We start from the raw sequence: 24,254 nt of genomic DNA on the forward strand, positions 1-24,254 counted from the left end.
CCATATGCGTTCAAGCTTTCGTGACGTGTGCTTCAGTTTGCGGGTCTGAGGGTTATACCAGGAGCAAACCTCCTCTTCCTCACTGTCTTCTTCTTCAGAGGGGCTATCGAGTCCAGTGTCATTCTCAGAGAGCCTATGGCACTGTCAACAAGATGATCAATCTGGGACGGACTAAAGTTAGACCAGGAGTCCTCTGTTATATTGAGACGTGGTATCGAATCAAATACAGAAGGAATCGCCTTTTTAAATTTAGCTACAGCACTATCAGTTAGACATCTAGTGTAGAAACTTTTGACTAACGGAGTACACTCGGTAGTATAAATTCAAAAGTTATGAGGTTGTGGTCTGACAGAAGAGGATTCTGTGGGAAGACGTTCAAATGCTCAATGTCAACGCCATAAGTAAGAACAAGATCAAGCGTGTGGCCAAAGCTGTGAGTGGGTTTCTGTACTCTCTGACAGAAGCCAATCGAGTCCAACAAGGAGATGAATGCAGCACTAAGGCAATCATTATCAACATCCACATGGATATTAAAATCTCCAACAATAATAACTTTATCGGTTTTAAGAACCAAACTTGATATAAATTCTGAGAATTCAGATATAAACTCTGAATATGGACCTGGTGGCGGTACAGAATCACAAATCGAATTGGCTGTAGTGTTTTCCAGGTTGGATGTGAAAGACTAAGAACAAGGCTTTCAAATGAGGTGTAGTGTAATTTTGGTTGAGGATTAATTAATAGGCTCGATTCAAAGATGGCTGCTACTCCACCTCCTCGACCGGTGCCTCGAGGAATGTGAGTATTAATATGACTTGGAGGAGTCGATTCATTCAGGCAGACATATTCTTCATGGCTCAGCCAGGTTTCAGTTAGGCAACATAAATCAATGTGATTATCTGATATTAAATCATTCAGTAACACAGCTTTAGATGACAGAGATCGAATATTTAGGAGACCACATTTAATAGACCTATTTTGTTGCACTGCTGAAATAATTGTGTTAACTTGTATAAGGTTATTGTGTACGACTCCTCTTCTGCTTACTTTTGATTTATTTAATTGAAGTGGCCGTGGGACAGACACAGTCTCTACTCTAAAGTCAAGGGTGGGTAACTGCTCGAATGGAAGAGCAGAGAAGGGTGTTAAACTACAACTCTGCTCCCGGTTCCTGATCTGAACCCTGGGTTGTCATAGATTAAGTCCGGTGATCAACTTGGTCATATTCGCAGAAATGAGACGCGCTCCGTCCAACGTGGGATGAATGCCGTCTCTCCTCATCAGATCAGGTTTTCCCCAGAAAGTCTTCCAGTTGTCTACGTAGCCCACATTATTCGCTGGGCACCACCTCGACAGCCAGCGGTTGAAAGACGACATTCGGCTATACAATTCGTCTGTCTGCAAATTTGGGAGAGGGCCAGAGAAAATTACGGTGTCCGACAACGTCTTGGCATAAGCACACACCGATTCCACATTAATTTTAGTGAGTTCCGAGCGGCGGGCTCGGGCGTCATTACCACCGGCGTGTATTACAATCTGACTGTATCTCCGCTTATCCTTAGCCAGCAGCTTCAAACAAGACTCCACGTCGCCCGCTCTGGCCCCCGGGAGGCACACGACTCTGGTCCGTGGCTTCGCTATTTTCACGTTCCTGACTATAGAGCTCCCGATAACCAGGGTGTGTTCCTCAGCGGGTGTGTCGCTGAGCAGGGAAAACTGGTTCGAAACGTGAAGTGTCATAAGCCAGTAAACTTGGACTCTTTACCAGAAGTCAAGTGCACTTGCCTCAATCGACCAATCATTACAGGGGTGTTTGTCAACGGGATGATGCTGCAACAACAAAGACAAAGGGGCCTTTATACTTTTAAATGACAGTTGGATCAACCTTAAAAAAAAGAACTAAAAAACACTTCATATAGATTTGAACAAGAAAATCAAAACGACAACAGTGTATATATATATTCCATTCCATTATCCAAACCGCTTATCCTTCTTTAGGGTCGCGGGGCGCTGGAGCCGATCTCAGCTGACATTGGGTGAAGGCAGGGTACACGCTGGACAGGTTGCCAGTCCATCTCAGGGCACATATATATATATATATATATATATATATATATATATATATATATGCATCACCTTCTTCTATGGCGGCACACAAAACCCCCCCCGATAAATCCATAGTCTTTGACAGGAAGCTGGAACGACCCGGATGACATCGTCAGGGTTGTTCGGCCTCAACTGACAAAGGTTTCTCCAGAGCCGTGCACGGATTACAGCTGGGGGCAGAATCAGATTAAAGTTGATAAAGCTCTGCGTATTCTCTCGGTCTACATGCCAATAGATTTAGAACCAACTTTACATGATGAGAACATATTCTCACGCAACAAATCAACAACAACATTTCTGAATATGTAGTGCACTGATTATTGATTGCATGCATCTGGTTACCTCTCTTTCAGCCTTGAATGAACTATTGCTTAATAAATGCTTCAATAATATACTTTCATAGCCCCCAGCGCCAGAGTTTAGAGTTTTTCTAATACATTTGTTTAAATAAACATTTGGTCGTTTTCTATCCAGAATGCCATAGAAATGTAAATATTGACATGATATAACACAATTATTATTAATATCATCATCATCATCTTCATCATCTTCATCATATATTATTCCTTGTGTTATTGGCCCGCGTGAGGATGCAGGCAAAGGGGCGGGCCCAAGAGCACAGCCGGTGGTAGGTGCGGTATCGAGCGGCGGGCAGAGCGACTGACACGCACTCGCACACACTTACACGCGCACCAGAGCTACCGGGATGCACACAAAATGCTGCGTATACGAGCTGTGACAACCCGCTGTGTGTGAGGAAGCTAAAGACACCTGCAGACGCCGGAAGCTCGCTCGTCCAGGTCGAGGCACAAACGCGCGCGCAGGGCAGCCGTGTTTTACCGCAGACATCCTCCCCACCAGAGCGCTCCCTCCCTCCCGCCGATGCGCTCCATCCGTGCATGAATCTCTTCCGTTTGGCTTGCAGGGTTCAGGACACAAAACAAACACCGGGCGGCGGTAACGACGGAGTGCGGCGGACAGCCCTTCTGTGTGTGAGTGAACCCCATCCCGCGTCTCCGCGCACCCGTTTGGCACCTCCTTCAGAATGGCGTTAACGATCTGCACGAGATTCACCGACGAATATCAGCTGTTCGAGGAGCTGGGGAAGTAAGGAAGCATATCTATTCATAATATATGTATATATTATTTTATCATATTGTATCTCTGGAAGGAAATGTCAACCTGTTATGTAATAGGCCGCTTGGTTTATAGGGGTCGCGGATTCCGGGCTCTGTGTGTCTGTGCCGTTTTTGGAGCCTGTGTGCGGGCGCGCGGATGATGGTGTACACATGAAACGTGTGATGCAGCAAGGGAGGGGGGGGGGGCGGATACGATATCGTGTATCATGGATGCATGTGCAATGGTATCAGATATAATCTCTGATGTGTTTACGAAAGAACCGAGCCTGTTGTCATTTGCCTCCACCCGAGCCTGATCCCGATCCGTACAGCCACGGATGTTGTATTTGGACCTCCTGGGAATGCCATGAGCCCCCCCCCCCCATTTTGGGAGGGGGGGGGATTAGATTGGGGGGGGGGGGTTAAACCGGTGACATCTCTGGTGACATCTCCATCTCCCCAAATCCTCCTCCTCCTCCTCCTCTCTCCTCCCCGCATGAAAGAAATACACGCTCGGTAATGCGACAGCAGTCCCCCATAGCCGAGCTGCGGTCCATTATCAGACACAGACCAAGGGGATTCCTCAATCCAGAGAGAGAGGGAGACGGACAAAGCAGCGAATACAGGCCTGTGTGTGTGTGTGTACGCGCGCACACGCGTTGTGTAGCCAAAAGCACATGAGAACCAGAAATCTAAACTTAGTTTCTCTCATTCTGACTGTAGAAGTTTCATCTCCCTCATCATGTGCACCATCTGTGGTTAATAATGCAGTCATATGACTTTTATATTGGCCTACCTTTTAACTCACCTGATCCCCCCCCCCTGATTTGTACTTGACAATCACTGCTGCACTGTTACTCAATGCAATGAATGTAAGTGACCAAAGAGTGGCAGTTTTATTATTATATGGGAGATGAATGGACTTTTTCAGTGAAATGAAAGACGGAAGAAGAAAAAATCATCCTAAACATTTCTAAACACATGCAACATAACGTTCTGTATAACGGTGTGCTATAATGTAATGTTTTATTACTATGGGGATTATAATTTAGTGACAGTAATAATGAAATATTGTGATACTTGACCTTATGAGTCATTATAAAATCCTTGATAATGTTTTATGATTATCATTGTAAAGCATTATTCTTTATTGCTTCAAACTATTATTATGCAGTGCTATAAATAGATTAACCACGAATAACTAATACCATACACAGTCGTTACGACAATGTAGGCCTCACAAACTGAAGGAAACCGGTACACTAAGACTTTAAAATGGCAAGAATTATTAAAATAGATATGTTAAATACCATTAAAATACTCAAAAACAACAGAACTGCACACACACACACACACACACACACACACATACACACACCTACAGACACACACACACAAACACACAGACACACACATGCATACACACACACATACACACACATGCACACGCACACACACACACACACACACACATACACACACCTACAGACACACACACACACACACACACAAACACACAGACACACACGCATGCATACATGCACACACACATGCACACACACATGCACACGCGCACACACACACACAGCACTGTGCCGACTCAGCTTGGCAGATGCACTTCTCAGTGCCATGCTAGCGACCATGCAGCGTATAGTCAAGTGAGATCCTTACATAACATGCTATGACTTCCTTTTTACCAAAGCCTCTATAAATTAGAGGTAAGCTTTAGTGGCAAGCTGCTTACTCAAGAGAATGTTAGATAACGTGTTTATGGTGCACATCGCATTGTGTATATACTCAGCAGAGATTGCATTTATAGGCGCAGAGCCCCAGTTGATAACACTCATTTGACCATAAAATACAACACAGTTATTCCACGTAGAAGTACAGTAAGCAGTTACCCACCCTTGACTTTAGAGTAGAGACTGTGTCTGTCCCACTACTTCTCAAATAAATAAAATCAAAAGTAAGCAGAAGAGGAGTGCACACAATAACCTTATACAAGAGTTACAATTTATTTCATGCAAACAAACAAAATAGGTCTATTAAATCTCCTCTATATCGATCTCTGTCATGTCATCTAAAGTTACTGAATGATTTAATATCAGATAAGATTTATGATTTATGTTGCCTAACTGGAACCCTGGCTGAGAATATGTCTGAATATGTGAATCTGAATGAATCGACTCTCCCAGTCATATTATTAATACTCCCGGGGAGGCACTGGGGAGGAGGTGAGGCAGAAAATAGTTTCCTATTAATTAATTAAAATAATCCTTAACCTCATTACAAAGCTACACATTTGAAAGCTTTGTTCTTCTTAGTTCTTCATCCAACCTGGAAAACACTACAGCCAATTCGATTTTTGATTCTTCCAGTCACCAGTTTCCATATTATATCTGAATCTGAAGAATTATATCAAGTTTTGGTTTTAAACCGAAAAGTTTAAAACCGTTAAGATTTTAATATTCATGTGGATGTTGATAATGATTGCCTTGGTGCTGCATTGCTGCTGCATGGTTTTTGCTGGGCTACTGGACTAGATTCAGAAGAAACAGAGACACTCACAGCTTTGGCCACATCTTACTCTTGTCTTACTTCATATATTATTGATCTGACGTTGAAACTTTCCTTCCACAGAATTGTTCTGTCAGACCACAACCTTGTTACTTTTTGAATTATTACTACCGAGTAACTTTCGTCAAAACTTTTCACTCTGAAAAGATAGTACTAGTGCTATAACAAAAGTAGCTCCTTTATTATTCTATTCTGATTCTATTTGATATCTCAATATAACACAATATAACTGAGGACCCTGGTCATCCCAGATTTGGATCACAGATTGATCATCCTTTTGACAGTGCCATGGACTCCTCTGGAAATGACCTGGACTCGATAAGAGTGAGGAAGAGGAGAAGAAAGAGGAGGTATAACCTCTCAGACCCCCAAAATCAAGCAAACAAAAACTGAGCTTGAACGAGCGTTGCTTAATCTCAATCCGCTAGTAAACTAATCTAGAAGATAAACTATAAGAAGGCCCGTAATAACCCGTAATGAGCCCATTACTCATCAATAATAGAAAATAGAAAAATAAAAAAACCCAGGTTTCTCTTCAGCACTGTAGCAGGGCTCAGAGAGTGACAGTAGCCAGTGGAGCGAATTCCTCCTATAAACCCTAGTGGTAATGACTTTATGAACTTGACTTAGATTTAACTTTTTAATAATTAGATTAAAACTATCCATACAAGACAATAATCTCTCCTCATCTTAAACCAATCTGTCCCGCTGTATGCCTGCCTGGATATTGCTGTATTTTCTCTATTATCAAGATTTTTTTTCTTATTTTCAACGTCAATCTGTTTCTTTCCTGTCTCTACTCCCTACCCTCTGACCATCGGCGAGACCCTTAAAACGCGAGGCCCTTTGTTTCTACTCTCTATTATATCTTATCAATGTGTAACTGCTAACACATCACACCCTTCACTAACAGGCTTATACCACCTCCTGAAGAAGCTCACTGATCCAGACTTCCTGAAGAAGAACAGACTGATCTCCAGAGGTCCTCCTTCTCCCAACCTCCCTTGAAAGTCCGCAAATCTCAAAGTGGTCCTTTCTACATCATACTTTCTACATTTGAATATTTTATTTGAGAAATTTCACATGGATTAAAAAACACCACCTGGTGAAGCACCACTTGCTTGACTCAGCAAATAATGGATGATGACCTCTCTGTCCTGGTCTTGTTAGACCTTAGGTCTAGACAGACCTTTGTGATGACTTCGACACCACAGACCATGACATCCTGCAGAGACTGGAGCAGTCGACATTTTTCACTAATTTGGTTTAAATTTCTTTTATCAAGTTTTTCTCAGATATCTATCAGTTTGTATTTGTAAATTACGTTAATAAGCACCATCAACAATAATACCTGCTTCGTGCATCTATAGTTCTAAGTTATTTTACTTATTATTTTATTTACCTTTGGGCAATATTATATAAACTATAACACCACTTTAAACTTTATGCAGACCACGATAACACCAACCATATTAAAAACAAAACCAGAGAGAACTGACCAACAAAAAACTCTTCTTAAAGATGTGCAACACATAAAAAATGGGCAAACTGAGATGTTAAAAATGTTAAAAACCAACAAAACCAAAATAAACCAATTATCCTTAATGATGATCAATTATCTGATGATGGATTCTGTAGGCTGGTGCACTGGACAATCACACCACCCAACACATCTTTCCTGAATCTTATGCTCGACTTGTCCTTTAACTTGTCCTTTAACCCATCTCAAGGACCAAGGACTCAATTCTTTCATTCTTTTTCCACAATGTTCAAAAAAAACATCAAATTATAAATAAGCAAAAAAATGATGAAAAATTTGCATACTTGGCTGCGAGTTGCCATTACTGCTTACCTCCTGCAGCTAGAAGAATCTATAAAAAGTTCTTAGGTCCCTCCAGTTGCAAAAAGAAATCAAACTAAGAAAAAGATCACTCCTCTTACTGGCTTCTGTGCACTATACTGCTCCACTTCATGCATTGGACTTTTAGTAAAATGTTTTCTAACTGAGAAAGCTTGATTGCATTTCTTCCAGCTACTTCTCGTGAATGCCCATCATATCAAGTAGCTATGCCACTAAATGCGACCCTCACTACTACTTAGGACTCTAAATAGTCTTTCCAGGTAGAAAAGTAGAATGGGAGCCAAGAAGCCTTAGAGCTCAGCTTTCAGACCCGGGAACCAGCCCCCTTCACAGTGTTTAGGAGTAGAGGCAGTGCCCTCTTCCTCTGGAGTAGAGTCTACTTATGACCTTGATTTGATATAGGCGTTAGGGGAATATTGGGTTGCTGGTATCCAGCCCTTGATATTTGAGGCTTGCTTTAGCTCTGCCAATTTAGGTTGATGCACTGGTGATATCTCCCTCTTTTCTCTCTCATCCATTATGAATCTTCATCACTCACTCGAAACTGCTTTTTCCCCCTATTCAACTTGTCTGTGGTCCCTCATGGGGTCATCGGACTCCTAGAGTCCTGCCGATCCTATCTGCCTGATGGACTGCCTCTCCATCGCCTACCTTCCTGTTGGAGCCATCACTCCGGAGAATATGCCCCCCTCCCACCTCGCCACCGCCATCTGCATCATGGAACTGCCATCTATGAAAATATTCCTACTATGAACTATTCATACCTTAATATTCTTCATTCTGTTTGCACAACTCTATCATCTGCTCCTCACATTTCCATCTTTACATCCTGAAGATCTCCAGAGGATCCTCCTCTTCTCCTCTGTCCTCCTCCTCTCCAGGCTTCCTTTTCTTTTCCCCGATTGTTACTTTTTTTGGGTTTGGTGTGTGCAGTGTTGTTGGGTCTGTAATGTATATGTTGTAATTAGATTAAGTGAAAGAAAGGAGGGGGGGGTCATTTGAGGTGATGGGTCTCCTCGTGTCACTCGTGTCTTTGTCCCATGTGCGTCTAACTGTTTTGCGATGCCAGGCAGAGTGAGAGTGGGGTTTTTGTTATTTGAAAGAAAATGGAGGCGTGCATGGACAAGAGGTGCATGGAGGCCCGCGTGGCCCCGCAGGAGCCGAGGCGGACGTCCCCGTGGATGGTTGCGCTTGGAGATGGAGTGATGCAGCACTCTGCTCTTCACCTCCCTCAAATATAGCTGATCTAGTTTTTATTTTTATCATCTTCACCGGAAAACCACGCGTGGCGTCGGCAGCAGCAGCAGCAGGCCGGTGGGCACGTTTCCGTCTGTCGGTGCCCGTGGTCTCGTGCAGCGATGAGGAAAGTGTGTGTGTTGTTTGGCTAAGGAGGAGCGAGGAGCTGCAGAGATAGCGCATCCCACGCATTTGTGTAGTTCAACGGTACAGTGTGACCGTACAACTTTGAGCACAGCCATAGTTGTGGATACTCGCCTGTGTGGCACCTGAGGGCGGTTTCAAGCTAGAGTGGCCTTCCAGAGTATAGTTCTGCTCCCGAGAGAAGCTGCACATATTAATATTCTACGTAAAACCCATCTATTCAATCTGTCTTTTGTGTGTTGTTTTTGTGATGTTATGAATTTTAAATTTATTATTGCCTATTATATAACCTGGTTTTATTTTGTCTTATGTATTTGTATGCTATGACTTTAACACATATTATATTTCTTATTTTATTTCAATATATATTACTGTTTTACCATGATCAGTTCAGTCAGTTTTTTATTTTTTAACTTAATTTGATGCGCTTCTTCTCTCCATTTCATTTAGTTTTTGCCTGGTCAATAATTTGTAAAGTGCTCTGCTGCTTCCAATTAATTTGAAAGGTGCCATATAACTATTATTGATTTACTAAAGAAAAACAATCAGTAGAATCAGATGTATTTCCATACACTTTGCTAATTTAGTTTTTTATCATCACATGTTATATGTTTCATTAACCATATCTGCATGTGTGTGTGTGTGTGTGTGTGTGTTACTTTCTAGGGGCGCTTTCTCTGTGGTCAAAAGGTGTGTGAAGATCTCATCTGGACAGGAATTTGCTGCCAAAATCATCAACACCAAGAAGCTCTCCACCAGAGGTAAAAGCAACACACAAACCAACACTTAGCGCACACGTACACGCCCCAAAGTGTCACCGGGTTCCACGTGGGTCAGCTGTGATGTACAGCACCATGGCCCCCGAACAACAGGCTTTGGGGTCCTGTGAGACGGGAAAGTCAGTGAGATAGAGACACAAGGGCCAGAGACACATCTGGATCTGCTTAAGTTTCCAACATGCACAGAACAAAACAGCAAATGTTTCAAGTAAATGTCGTTTGCAAAATCTTTTTGCCATTTTCGTTTTTGTTTGTTGAGTTATTTGTATCTGTCCTTTTGGTTTTCAATGTAAATGTTTGTCACATACAACCTTGTGTGCCTGCATGCGCTCGCTCTCCGTATTGATTCAGGGGGCTCTGGTCTCGTCTTCCCAGGGGCAGCAGCTCTCTTAGCGAAGCCGACCCAGTTCTTTCACATCCGTCACTGTAATTGTAGCCGTTGGCCTGGTTGCTGCGGGCTTTGGACGCACACACACAGACACACACACACACACACGCACAGATATACGCACACACACGTGCACATATTCGCATGCAAGCACATGACCCAGGAACCGCCAACAGCGTGTTCGCGATTACTAACCAATGGAGCGTTGTGCTTTCTTTTTTTTTGCTGTGGGCCTCCCTTGCCCTCAGCCAATGGTGGGTTTTGTCACAGCTTGCTTGCACTCGCGACGGCCAATGAGCTGCTGTCGCCACACGAAGTGGTCGGGCCTCCGAGGACGTGAGACCCGGCCGCCTAATTTCATTTGTAATAGTAAACTGGAAGTGACCTTGACTGCCGTTGTGCTCTCACTATGCCACCGCCGAAAGTTTCATCGTGGCAACGCGTGATGTGTGTGTTATAGTGATGATGTGGTGTGTGGGTATTATTACCAAGCCGCTCCCTCCCCCTCTTTGCAGTATTTTACCTTCCTACAGTTTCCCCCTCCCTCTGTATGTTATCGGCTCCTTGGCATTTAATCTTCTTCCATTTTCAACATTTTCCTCCCTTTTTAGAGATCTGTTCTCTCTCTCTCATCTCTCTTTTTTATTTACCAGATGCTGCCACACTCCTCAACAGGTTCCTTTACCAGCCTTATGCCCCTCCTTCTTGCACCCCCCCATATCTCACCATCTCTCCTCCTCTGTGGCTTTCTTATCTCTCTTTTTCCTTGCTGCCTTTATGGCGCTCTTCTCTCTTTTCTTTCTTTCTTTCTTTCTTTCTTTCTCTCTCTCTTCCCCCGATCCTTGACTCCTCGCGCTCGCTGAGCCCACAGTATTGTCTCACCACTTTCATGCTGGGGCAGAGTTTCCAAAAATACTGTAAATGATTATCGCTCACCTCCCGTGCATGGAGATCTGCGGGCGTGCACGAGTGCGTTTGTGTGCTTGTGTGTGTGTAGAGGTTTACTTACGTACTGGGCTTGCTGTCGTGTCAGATATGGTCTTACCCTCTTTCCGCGATAAGCCCTCCAATTGCAACTCTGATTCCCTTCTCTCTGGTAGGATCATGATCCCCCCCCACTCCCTAAACCCCCCAACCCAACTCCACCGCTGTGCGTTTTGCAGAGCATGTGCATGTGTGTATATCAAATTGAAAAGGGTTTAGTGCAGATAGATGCACTGTGCGTGTGTGTGTGTGTGTGTTTGGGGTTCCTGGTTATGCGTACACACATGTGCGACGGGCCTATAGGACCTGTCACAGTCCTGCAATCTGGAATCCTGATTATGCAGCGTTTCATTAGGAGCAGCAGATGAGCCAGTGAATGAGAGGAAGCAGTGGAGAGAGAGAGAGGGAGGCGGGGGGGGGAGGATAGTAAGCATAAGAGGGGGTAGTGGGGGAAATGGATAATCAGAGACAGAAAGAGAAAACGGAAAGTCAACATTTAAGAGTGTGTGTGTGTGTGTGTGTATGCACATCGTATCCCTCACAGCAGTTGAATATTTGCCCTCTTCCTACATGCATGCGTCAGTGTCCTGCCACTATGACTCTGTCTGCAATCTTTTGTCACTTTGTATTTGCTTGGGATGTGCATGTAGCTGTGTGTGTGTGTGTGTGTGTTTGTGTGTATGTGAGTGTGTGGGTCTGTAATACCTCTGATTGTGCATTTGTGCAAGCGATTGTTCTTGTTTGTGTATCTGCATCTGTGCATTTAGAATTTTTTGGTTTGGCAAAATATTGGGTTGCATTGTGGGATTTAGGAAGCGGATGGGTTTCAGAAATATATGTCCATTTCCAAGGAGGGAGGAATCAAAAGATAGAGTAAAACCGTGTTGTAAAACAGTGTTGATGATGCTCTTCATCACGTTGTTACCCTTCAATTCTATTCAATTAACTGGACGTGTACCATGTTAATTATAAAGTCCCGAGCTGTAACCGACCCTCCTTCATCTGGACAGTTCCTGCAGTGAAAGGGGAAGCGCTGTTGATATTTTTTTATGTGGAAATGTCATGGAAACAGAGATGATAGCCGTTGCTGAGGTGTAAGCTAGTCTGCCTCAGTGGTGTGTGTGTGTTTGGTGTGTCTGTGTGTGTGTGTGTGTGTATATATATCTCATTTGCACGCTTTCTTTTTGTATATTGAGACTTTTCCCTCATTAGACAAGATAAAGATTTGCCCTCCCTCCTTCCCACCCTCCCTCCCTCCCTGATTGGTCTTTATGCTCCTCCGGTGTCACTGTGACTCTGTTTCGCCTCATTTTGAAGCGAAGAGAGGGAGGAGAGAGAGAGCATGTGATTGTGGGAGACAGAGAGAAAGATAAGGGGAGAGAGGCAGAGAGAGATAGGAGTGGAGGGAAAGAAGGAGGGATCAGTGGGGAGAAGGAGAGGGGTGGGGGGAAGAGGAGGAGCACATGACTCACTGGGAGCTAAAAATAAATGTTGGTCATTCTCTCACTCTCGGTGTCTCTATCTCGCTCACACACACACACACACACACACAGTATATAAAATACTCCATCCTTTGAAAGGGGCTTTTGGTGTCAGTCGATGCTCACCTGTTCGGCGAAGCAGGGAGCGCACTAGACTGGCTCCGTCTGAAACGTTCCTTATGGGTGTTTTTGGATGTTCTCCGGGATTTTAAAATGTTTTAGTGTTAAGACCGAAAGAGACGGGCAAGTTGGAGAATCTGTCTTTTATGATTTTTGGACCGTTAATGCAAGAGTTAATAAACCCGCAATGGCTGGTAGAAGAAACTCACTTGTCGTCAAAGGCTCCGCTCCGTGTGGCTTCATTAAAGATTGCCCAAAAAATGTATCACGGTCTACTTACTGATGTCTTGGAGCTTTTTGCCACGTCTCGCCTGGCCTTGCCAGCAGAAGGAGTTTGCTCAGTTGTCGAATACTAGTTGCCAAGTGCAAACTCAATCCACTGATGAAGGCCATTGAAGAAATCCAGTAAGCAAACCTTTTCTTTAGGGGGGTGCCAGAATAATGCTGACAGGAGACCCCGCCTCACGGGCCCAAAACAAAGACATGATTAAAGCCCGATAACCACCTACATAGCTGCTACCAGTGGTGGATTATTAAACTAGAGACCCGTCCCTCCGCTGGTCGTGTTGGAACAGCGCGAAGACACCGACTACACTTAAACACAGTCATGACACGGAGGGGCGTTTCCTTCCTCGACCTCACCGACTCAAAGAGTGTACGCCAACCAGACGACAGCCTCAATTCACTTGCATCTCATTAGTTGCAGCTGTGTACACATGTTAGAGTTTCAGCTGGCAAAAAACCGGCTGTCGCCAGATAAAACGTCCCCGCCCCCCTCAAAGCGTTGTTAATAATGTAAGCCGTAATCAAAATTGCAGCACTTGTGTTTCCTAAATGTCCGGAGTTTGGAATATTAAGAGGATTGGTCGCTCGGCCCGGAAAGGAGCTACGGTGCCGAACAAGAGTAATAGGCTCTGTGGAGAAGCAAGTGTGTTCTTAATTACAGAGTACTGCATCTCCTTCTGTCTATTCCTTTCTCTCTCTCTGCCTCTGTCCTTTTCAACTTCTGTTTGATTTACCCCTCCACGATCTCCTCTCCCTGTCCTCCCTCTTCTTCCTCCTGCCTCCTGCTTTAGTCCCAAGTGCTCCCAACCGAGAGAGAGCGATGTGATAACATATTAATAGACAGGGATCGCAAATAATAATGACATCTTGATTATTTATTCCCTGCAGAACTAAATCGAGACAAGTGTCTGTCAGGAAGGCACTAAAGTGACCCCCGCGGTAAAAAAAACCATAATAACGAACATGCCTGGCATTTCCTATTTCCTTCCTTCAAACAGATGAAGATGGACATCGCGCTGCCGCCACAAAAGTTGCAGAAACATTTCCCCATTCCCAAAAATGTATAGATCCCAAGGTCCCGCTTTGCATTTTGAGGCTCCGAAGTCTTGCAGCCCAAAATCCAAGGCAGACGATGGCAGAGATACCAAATGTTTAAGCAGTAGGCGTGGGATGCAGTGTGGCTGCAAAACCGCTGGCTCTCGTCGGAAAAGTTCACGCCTGCCCATTTCGGGAGGTATTGGTGATAAATGAAGATATATTTTCGCTAGAAAAAACTTAGTAGATTGTAGAGAAAGTGAAACGTTCTTTGAGGTATTAAAAGCAACAACGGTGTGTGGGCGTGTGTGTTTGCACTGCTTCAAAGATTGAGGGAACCTCGCCGTGCATCCTTTGCTGGTTGCCATGCCAGCTCTTGTGGTAACCATGGAGCTACCCAGTTAACGATCTGCCCTCTTTTCTTTTTCATCAAGCAAAGGAACATTTACAAATATCCTTTTATTACTGGCATTTTAATTTGATCAATTATATTCCCATTAAGGCTCCTTTCGTAATGCCATTGAGGACATCATTTTACTACTTTTTATTTGCTGCTCCCAGTTTTCTTTAGCAGCGCTTCTTCTTACGCGACTGATATGCGGCCTTCATCATTCAATTCAATTCAACAGTGTCCATGGCTGCGCTTTAATCTGCAGCTTTTTCATGTTAACATCTGCGTGATTGTAAACGTGAGTTATGTGCCTCTCCTCGCAAAGGATTCATCCAGACCGTCACGCTCAGATTAAACCACTTTGACACATTTGTCTAAAGTGCGCGTGGTTAAATTACGCCGAGGAAGATAAAGGCAGACATTACCGTACGCCACGAGGCTCCCGGCAATACCCCCGGGCCAGTTGTTGTATCTCTGACACCAGACACCTTTGGTTTCTCCTCAGAAGAGAAAGCAATGGAGTTATCAGTCTCATAATTCTTCCCCTCTTGGGAACCGGTGGAGGGTGACGATGTGTCATCATCCTGAATGGTTTCATTAGCCATTCTCGGTCTTGCAGGGGGGGGGGGGGATGTTACTTTCACCCCACTACATCTTTTCAATTAAAACTCTTAATTAAACTGTTCTAGTGTGTGCAGCAGGTCGATTTGTTTCCGTGTGTAAGGGTTCGGGCTTAAACTAAAGTTTATTTTTGATGATCGATTAAGTTATTGACCATTTGGACAGATTCATTGAATTACGCCCATCATCCGAATTTCCCACAGGACCTTTTCAAACTGCTCATTTTGTCTGACTAATAGTCCAAAAATATACATTTCATGGACAACGATGTAAAACAGAGTACATTTGAGACCAAGCTCGAACCAACAAAACGTTGGTATGATCAGAATGGATTTTTATTCAGGCATTTTTAAGTGAAGGAAGTCCTCTTTGTGGTTGGATTTATAAAAAGACCACGGTTTTCAGATCTACATTGATAAATGTTCTCAGGCAAGTTATCTAATTCATAATCTCCTCCAGTTGAAAGAACACATAATCCGGCTAGCACTATTAACTTTCAGCATATCTAGTTGTATACATTACATAAACAATAATGTTAAATTCTTTGGTCAAAGATAGGGCCGCAGTGTTCGTCTAAATTGACCAATTTCAAGCACACAAGCATGTTTGTTGTTGGCAAAATTGAACAATAAAACAAGATTAAATGTTTTCTTTTTACAGCACAGTAATTCAATGCTCCTCTCTAAAAGGTGCATACTACGAGATTGGGAGCATTCAGATCAACCTCAACATGGTGCCGACTGAGCCGGCGGCTTGTAGCTAACAGCGCTAAAGGCACTAACAGTGCAAACGTCCTCACAGAGCTGACAGAATTCGCACCTGAAGGGGAAAGCGGCGGCGTTAGCTAAGTGTTCCCGTCTGTGTGAAGTCGCTCTGTAGCCACAGGTCGCGCTGCCATTACCAGCAACTTAATTAACCAGCAGAGTCGATGGTAACACGTTCACCGGAGAGGTCTGCGCGCAGAGACACAGAGTCCAGCTTTCGTAATGTCAACAATATATTATATACGGAATTTGTTTATATTTGTTGTCAGAAATACCAAAATAGCGCATTGTTTTTTTAGTCTGTAAAGTGAGAAGGTCAAGTGGATTTGGTCGGCACTAATGGGGCCAGTGATCCGGTACCGACACAACTTTGTCCATCAGAGTGAAGATGTTTCGAACACCACACGTTGCTCCTTCTCTCCGTCAGGTGTTCGGTCCGTCTCTATTTTTATGTCGCTTGCTTCTTTTTCCTCTGCCACTTTCTGTCCGTCTCGGCGGTGTCTTCTCTGTATATCGTCCCTGAATCTGGTTAGTTTCAGACTTACAGGACGTCGAACGACACAGAGTACACACAGAGCGGTGTACGCGCTGCTGCAGACGCGACACTTCAGAAACTCAGTGGCAGCGGTGGTGAGAGTCGGAGAGTGAGAGTTTGATGGGTTCTGGTTTTGAAGATTGAGAGTTTGGCCTGTTGATGGCACGGCTTTGCAGAGTGAGGACATTTTGTCCGCGACTGTTCAACACGAGAGTCTCGCCCCCGGATGTGGAGTGCTTCTTCAATCTGCAATGCTACTCAAAGGCAAGACTTGACACATGGCAAGGGGGGGGGGCTTCACTGCACTAACGTATCTCCTCGTATCTTTTCCTCATTCTTAGGACGCAAGGAGAGAGGAGTCGAGGCGGCAGGCCTTTAACAAAATGAGGCATCCTCGCCGTAATTCCGAGGAGAGGACAATTAAATATGACGTCTGTCACAGCTTCATCGGCTGCCCATTGTTTTGTTATACCGCTGTTTATGATCTCTGTCAGATGAAGATATCAGTGTTCAGAACTTATTCATATTTATATTATAAATAATTCACAATGAGGCATAATGTGACAAGGATGTACATGTGTTTATTTAACACACACACACACACACACACACAAATATATATAAATATTTGATGTCAGCATCTGTTTGCACTGCACTTGTAAACGTAATGTTATGTTTACGGCAGTTTTTTCCACGGAAAGAAAAAGACTGATTCCAGTCAAAGCAAATAACAAAAAAATAACTAATAATAGTAATTAATATATCAAATGAAATATTAAGGTGGATCACAAGGTCAATTTACGCCTACCATTTTGACATTTTGCAATAAGGACCACTTCCCTGTTGGCCTCCAGTACATTTCCCCTTCCATATTCACATATCATAGTGACATCGTTATTACAAAATATTGTAGCATCCACAAAAAATACTTTAAGGACTGAAAAGGTTTCTTTTTTTCATCAATTGTCTGACTTGCCTACACAGTTTGTCTCTCTGTAAAACCAGACAACATCGTTCTTCAGACTACACAATTTTCAATTCAGTTTATTTGTATAGCCCAATTTCACAAATTACAAATTTGCCTCAGAGTGCTTTACAATCTGTACACATAGACATCCCTGCCCCAAAACCTCACATCGGATCAGGAAAAACTCCCAAATGACCCTTCAGGGGGAAAAAAGGGAAGAAACCTTCAGTAGAGCAACAGAGGAGGATCCCTCTCCAGGATGGACAGGTGCAATAGATGTAATGTGTACAGAAGGACAGATTTAGAGTTAAAATACATTCAATGAATATGACAGAGTGTATGAATAGTTCATAGTAGGCATATTCCACGATGGAGACCTCCACGATCCATCAGGCAGATGGAGGTAGAGAGGAGGAGTGGGCGGAGTCTCAACAGTGGGCGGAGTCTCAACAGGCCAGTGGCATAGTTGGTTGCAGGAATTCCACGACCCAGACCTCGATGATCCATCAGGCAGATAGGATCTATGTCGTCTCATAGGGTCCGATGACCCCATGAGACGTGAAGTCAAAAGGACTCCGGGGAGAAAGCAGAGTTAGTAACATGTGATTGAGAGATGAAAATTCATCCATAAGGAGAGAGAAAAGAGGAGATAGGTGCTCAGTGCATCCTAAAACGTCCCCCGGCAGCTATAAGCCTATAGCAGCATATCAAGGGGCTGGACCAGGTGAACCTGATTCAGCCCTAACTATAAGCTCTGTCAAAGAGGAAAGTCTTAAGTCTACTCTTAAATGAGGAGACTTGTCGTTTATGACAGCAGAAAATAACAGCATATTACACACATGTATCATTCAGCAGCTTTCTAGCTTATTTTATTGAAAACAGAACATGTCAACAGGAAAAGTTGCCGCTTCAATAACAACTATATGCAAAGTAATGCGGTACATTAGTTAAAAAAGTACCAAAGAAATGTAGTTTACCTTAATGTGTTACTGGCAGTTGACTTTTGACAATAACATTTCTACAAGCCATGGGCATTTACCACTAAAAAGTCACATAAAGGGATTGTCTCACAAAAGGTTCAAGTACCTCCTGTGTAAATCATCCTTGAGTAATAAATGTCAGTTGCTGAGACAAAAGAGACAGAAAGGAAGCTATAGCTGCTGCTGTCGATGAAGCTACTGAGCCGTCCTAAATATGGTTACAAGTGGGACATCCTAATCCAGGCAGGGCGAAGGCCACACACCTGCAGCGCCGAGGAATAGATTGTTTTCAACAGGATGATTTATGGCGCCACCGATGCAAGGGGGTCCGAGTCGTCGCGCCTCTCGTGGCTGCTGCACCGTACGATGTTTCTCAAAGTCAGATTTCACAGCAGATCTGTTCAATTGTTTTATGGCGCAAAGAAATATTGTGGCCGAACAATAACAATGAAATAAGACAAAACTACTTCCTACATATTGAACTTGATCAAAGAAAATTAAAGAAAACAACTGAGGCTTAAGGAGAATGAAGAAAATCTACGGAAAAAAGGAACCGCTTGCTCTTCAAAAGATCTCCTTCCTGAGGGTCGCGACAACATATTTCTCGATGTGTAGTTATTCACCGCTCGACAGGGCGCAGCAGACAGAACGCCTGAGTGATAACAGCTGACTGGGGTGGCTTCACATTTGTCTGCACAATTACACCGGCTTCACATTATGCAGAGATGCTGCTGTCAGTTATAACTATGTAAGTAAAAAGCCTCTCAGCAGCGGCTGTGGCAGCAGGACTCAAGCTTTCAAACACACACATACACACACAGACGCAAATACACACAAAGCAACGTTTTTGTCAGCCAGTCAGAACTCATTGTCGTCTGCAGCGCCAGTCGCTTCAGGTGAAGGTGTAAAATGTGATTTTCCATTCCATTCAAATGTGAAAACGCTCTGTCAGGCGAACATGCGGCCCTTCTCCCACATGCGGCCATATCTTTTAACAAAGGTTTTCAAACTCCATATTGAAAGGACGATGGTAAGAAATGCACTAAAACCATAGGGTGAATCATTTTTGAAAGAAAGCCTCCCATTCTGATCTTTTTTACTCATATTGCAATTGCGTTAGGATTCGACGATATCAGAAGGAATGGTCATCTTTACAATCATTATTGTCTTTGAAAAACGTGTTAAATATAGTTTCTTTGGTGCGGGGATCTGAACCAAATAACGATGTCTTGGTAGAAGCAGGCCAGGACGTCTCTGCAGCGCCACAATATTTAATTAAAGAACATATTTTCAAGACTTTCGCTTTTGACAAATACTGTACATCCTGCAGCCTGCAATTTGAATTCTTAATGAATTATTATTCATTGCGTAGCCCTAATTAAATCACGATCAGAGTTGTTGACACGTTGTCCACACTATTGTGCCATTTTATTAATTTCAGCTGGTGCCGGCGGTCTTCAGTGAGTCTCCAACAGAGCCAGCACACTGAAGTTGTTACGAGCCACAGCAACGGTGTCTATTTATGAAGATTACGGCATGGAACCATCTCCAAGTTCTGCAGAGCTTTCGTCTTTGCTGTCAAAGGCATCTCTCAGTTGCAGAGGGCTGAAGTGAAAAGTTGCTATTTTAATGTCATGTCCGAACAAAAGCATTGAACGTGGACCAACATTTAGCATTGTGTAACTGTTGCCATCCATCTGCATCCAATTCACTCTTTCTTTCTTTGCTCATGAGTGTCCACGGCGTGCACGAGACGCTTTGATGTTTTAGCGGCGATGCGTTCAAATGACTCGTTTTCCACAAGGTGCGTCCGCTCCGACAGAGTAAGTTACTCCCGCCTCGCCGTCTGTAGTTCGGTCGTTGCGTGTGAACTCTCGATGTCGGCCATTTGCATGCAAGGCTGGTTCCACTGCAGAGGAGAGGAGAGGCCCCGACGCTCTGATTGGTGCAGGAGTTGCTAGACAACAGATGTCCAGCCGGCTGAGAGGTGGACTACCTGTGGAGGAGGGAGAGGGTGGAGAGAGAGAGATAGAGGGGACTAGAGAAGGAGTGAGAGAGGGAGAGAGGAAGAGAGAAGGAGAGAGAGCGAGAGAGAGGGAGAGAGGAAGAGAGAAGGAGAGAGGAAGAGAGAAGGAGAGAGGGAGAGAGAGAGGGAGAGAGAGGAGAGGGAGAGAGAGGAGAGAGAGGAGAGAGGAGAGAGAGGAGAGAGAGGAGAGAGGAGAGAGAGGAGAGAGAGAGGAGAGAGAGGAGAGGAGAGAGGAAGAGAGAAGGAGAGAGAGAGAGGGAGAGAGGAAGAGAGAAGGAGAGAGAGGGAGAGAGGAAGAGAGAAAAGGAGAGAGAGCGAGAGAGAGGGAGAGAGAAGGAGAGAGGAAGAGAGAGCGAGAGAGAGGGAGAGAGGAAGAGAAGGAGAGAGAGAGGAAGAGAAGGAGAGTAAGAGTGTAAGGAAAGTGGCGGTGGGAAGTGAAGGAGCCGGCAGGCTGCTCCATGACAGACGTTTATGTGTTCAGTGAGTTGCAGCGTAGGCAAAATGAAATCCGCTGTTGTATGAACCTTTAAAGCAGCGTTTGCATCATGTTTTTATTGCCCAACCCCTTCAAGACGGATAATATAATGATAGACTGTAAACATTGTTAACCTGGACATCTTACTTGTATACTTCTATATCTTTCATCCCTGTTTCTTATATTTTGCGTTTTGTTTTGTGTTGCTGCTACTGTCACGACAAATTTCCCCTTGGGGATTAATAAAGTATATATCTATCTATCTATCTATCTATCTAAGCAAAGTAAGTAATACATAAATAAACCCTAAAATGGTCGTAATCAACACATTTTCAAATTGTTATTAAATCATTTAAAACAATTAAAATAGCTTATGTAACTATCGTCTTTATCTTTAAGTTCTGGTGGACTTTCAAATACATGGCCAGAGATCACAACATAACAAAAGAAGTACAAACACTATTTTGGGTGTGTGGGGATGCGTCTGTGTGGGATGCCAGATAAATGTTACAGTACGGAGGAGAACGGCTGGGGGCTCAACGTGTGGCTGACTCCAGAGTGCTGTATGCTGTCTAGAAATGTGTCTGCTGAACGAGGCTGTGATGATGAATTATGAAGTGGGGCTTTTTTATTGGAGGAAAGTGAGGAAGTTGTAAATGAACACTCGATATTTAACTGTTTACAAAGAAGAGATCAGTGACCATGCCGATACGCTTATATGACGCATCAGATTTCCAGCTTTGAAATATATGTTTATCATATGTAAAATGGACTTTATCAAACGTTAAATTAACTTGTAAATAAAACAAGAGGGTCCTGCGGACCGTGAATGAAAGGCTGCGTTGGCCCTTGCTTCTGGCTCTGCTGTCAGGATGCCCGTCTGCCTGTTCCGATATGCCGGCCGTCTGGAATCCTGGCACTTCGCTTCAGACATCAGCCAAAATTGGGCGCCTTCTCACAGGCAATATGGCGGGGGGCTCGCGGCCACGCGACAGAGCAGCGCCGGGGCCCGTTTTTTTGCAGCGCGTGCAGTTCTTTTCTTTTTCAGACGCGTTCAGCCGGCCTTCTTCAGCGACCCCTGGTGGTTAATTGTGCTCCACGTTGAAGGGGCGGGAGGGGGGGGGGGATGGGTGCACGTCTCCAGTTTATTTGTTATTTTATTTACACCGTTGCAGGGCTCTCAAGTTTTGAAGACAGGCAAGAGTGACATTTCCATCAGCACCACCCCCCCACGAAATTTTCGGATATCAGTCAGTCGCGCGCAATTCCAGGATGCTTTATTTTCATTGGTTGCTGGAATAAATCTTACCAAGATACAACAGATAAGTTTTTTTTCTGATAGGCTATTGTGTAGCCCATTTCTTTTTTTTGATTGGCTTATAAAGTGGCTCCTCACAGCAGAACTCCAGGGGAGCGCTTGATTCCTCCACGGTGAGGGCAGCGCGGCCAGCTCATGTTTGCGCGCTGCGGCACATTAAAACATTAAATAGCCGAGTTTTTTTCAGCGTGAGAAATACGATGTGTGGCGGGAGTGCGTGACTTAAGGCGTGACACTCGAGAGCCCTCCCGTTGTCACCTCTTACATCATCTTGTCTGGCTCTCTGGGCTATACTAAAAAAATAACTTGTTTTAGTCGATGTCTTAGGGAGTTAGCATCTCCTTTTCTCTGTTTGTGTTGGTGCTTGTAACCGACTGCGCCAGAGCGGGTTTTTCATCAACTTCTTCCTCCTGTATTTTTAGCTTTAACTGGAGTGCAGCCACCGCTCATCTTGCTTTTTTTTTCTCATTTCATTTCACTGTTGAGATTTTATCCTGGCTTACTCTCTTTCACTGCGCCTGATATCCTCCACCCTCTGGTGTGGGACGCATTGAACACAGGCATTTTTTTTGTGGAGCATTTGTGAGCACACCAAGTTTTATTTTTGTTTAAAAATACTGCTGCCCTCAGTTTGTGGTTTCCTATGGATGCACAAACCAAAGAGATACCTGCCTCTAAGACAGGAACACGCTGCCTGGTGCTCTTCACTGGTCTGGAGTCCGAAGTGTCCATAGCATCGAGAAGAGGAAGGAGACACGGAGAGTGAAAAATAGGCGTCCTATTTTATTTTGAAAAAAAGAAAGGAAGAAAGAAAGAAAGTTGAACCCACTGCTCTTCTTTCTCTCCTTCACTTGTTCTCTCCCTCTCTCTCTCTCGCTCGCGTCCCGAGGCAACGCTGAACTGGGTCGCCTCAGCGCCGTGCTGCAACACTCATTATAGCGACTGCTTCTCTCGTTGTTCCGATTCTCCGGACTTTGGCGTCTTTTGACGGAGAGATTTGAGAGTCGCTCCTTGTCTCGCCAGGTCCGATATAATCAGTCTGGTCTCATCGAGGAAAGGGAGAGAGAGGTGTGTGAGATGCTCTCTGAGGGCTGTCATGTGGTCACACGGAAAGGAGCACTCACCCTCATCCCTGGTGTCTTTTCTGTTTTATCCTCGAGGACGGGGCTGTGGTTCTGCTCTTGAAATTTGTGCAGTTTAGATAAAAATAGGTGCTGCGGATGCAGGCCCACCATTCTCACTCCCAGTCCCTCGTGGCGTGTAGGTTGAAAAAGACATACGTTACATTGTAGCGAGTTCCAGCTCATTGCTTTAGTTGTAGCCTACGGCCAACTTTTTTCCCATTTTTTTGGCGCTCTCGCCACTCTAACTGTCAAGTCCAGCTCCTGTTCACCGTTTCCAAAGGACGTGAAGACAACTCAAATTACTGACTTAATCTTTCTTTTATTTTTCTTTAGTTCGTCGATTGCTCTGCCAGTGAATTAGCTTGTAACCTTTAAAACAGAACATGAATTACATTTTAAATTACACATTTTAATTAAACATTTTATACTTTTCATTTTTACCAAACTCAAAATTAAATATTCTTTTAACACAAAATCAGCATTTTTAAACACCATGAAATTAAACAAATCATTTCACCATTGCCGTCTTTGGGTTGAACCGTGGAGTGACCTGAAGCGTCCTCTCTCTGCTGCTTGTCTTTGCAAAATGTATCAGAGGATCCCCACAGGTGCTCCTAATAAGCAACACTGATTGCTGCTGCTGCTGCTGCTGCACTCTGGGAAATGTAGTCTCACAACTAGGCCCTCAGATTCAGCTCAACACTAACAGTGTTTTTTTCAGCTATGACAGTCAGCTGTTTGGAGTGAAAAAGCAAAACAAAACATTGTACGCCATACTAGCTCAGCAGCAAACTGCAGAGACACATAGTTAGCAACTAACTGCTGAACAAGTGGAGCACTGAGCAGCTAATATGTATAATAGGGTATCATATTGTCAGTAAGCAACTCATGCTTTGTAACTATACCTGCGTCAGTCTCTCAGTGTATATTATTATTGTT

At 44.0% G+C, this 24,254-nt stretch overlaps 1 protein-coding gene across 10 annotated transcripts in view; it reads left to right on the top strand.

Annotated features, from left to right (window-relative positions):
- The first annotated feature begins 2,825 nt into the window (after window positions 1–2,825).
- The window catches only part of camk2d2 (calcium/calmodulin-dependent protein kinase (CaM kinase) II delta 2), a 40,046-nt gene continuing 18,617 nt past the window's right edge, over window positions 2,826–24,254 (top strand). For all 10 annotated transcript variants that reach the window (XM_056409372.1, XM_056409376.1, XM_056409378.1 and 7 more), the window contains exons 1-2: window positions 2,826–3,213; window positions 9,709–9,803. In XM_056409372.1, coding sequence (XP_056265347.1) covers window positions 3,152–3,213; window positions 9,709–9,803 — 157 coding nt within the window. In that variant the 5' untranslated portion in view covers window positions 2,826–3,151. The remainder of the gene's footprint in view (window positions 3,214–9,708; window positions 9,804–24,254) is intronic.

Source organism: Pseudoliparis swirei, chromosome 24 (assembly GCF_029220125.1).
Source record: "Pseudoliparis swirei isolate HS2019 ecotype Mariana Trench chromosome 24, NWPU_hadal_v1, whole genome shotgun sequence".
NCBI lineage: Eukaryota > Metazoa > Chordata > Actinopteri > Perciformes > Liparidae > Pseudoliparis > Pseudoliparis swirei.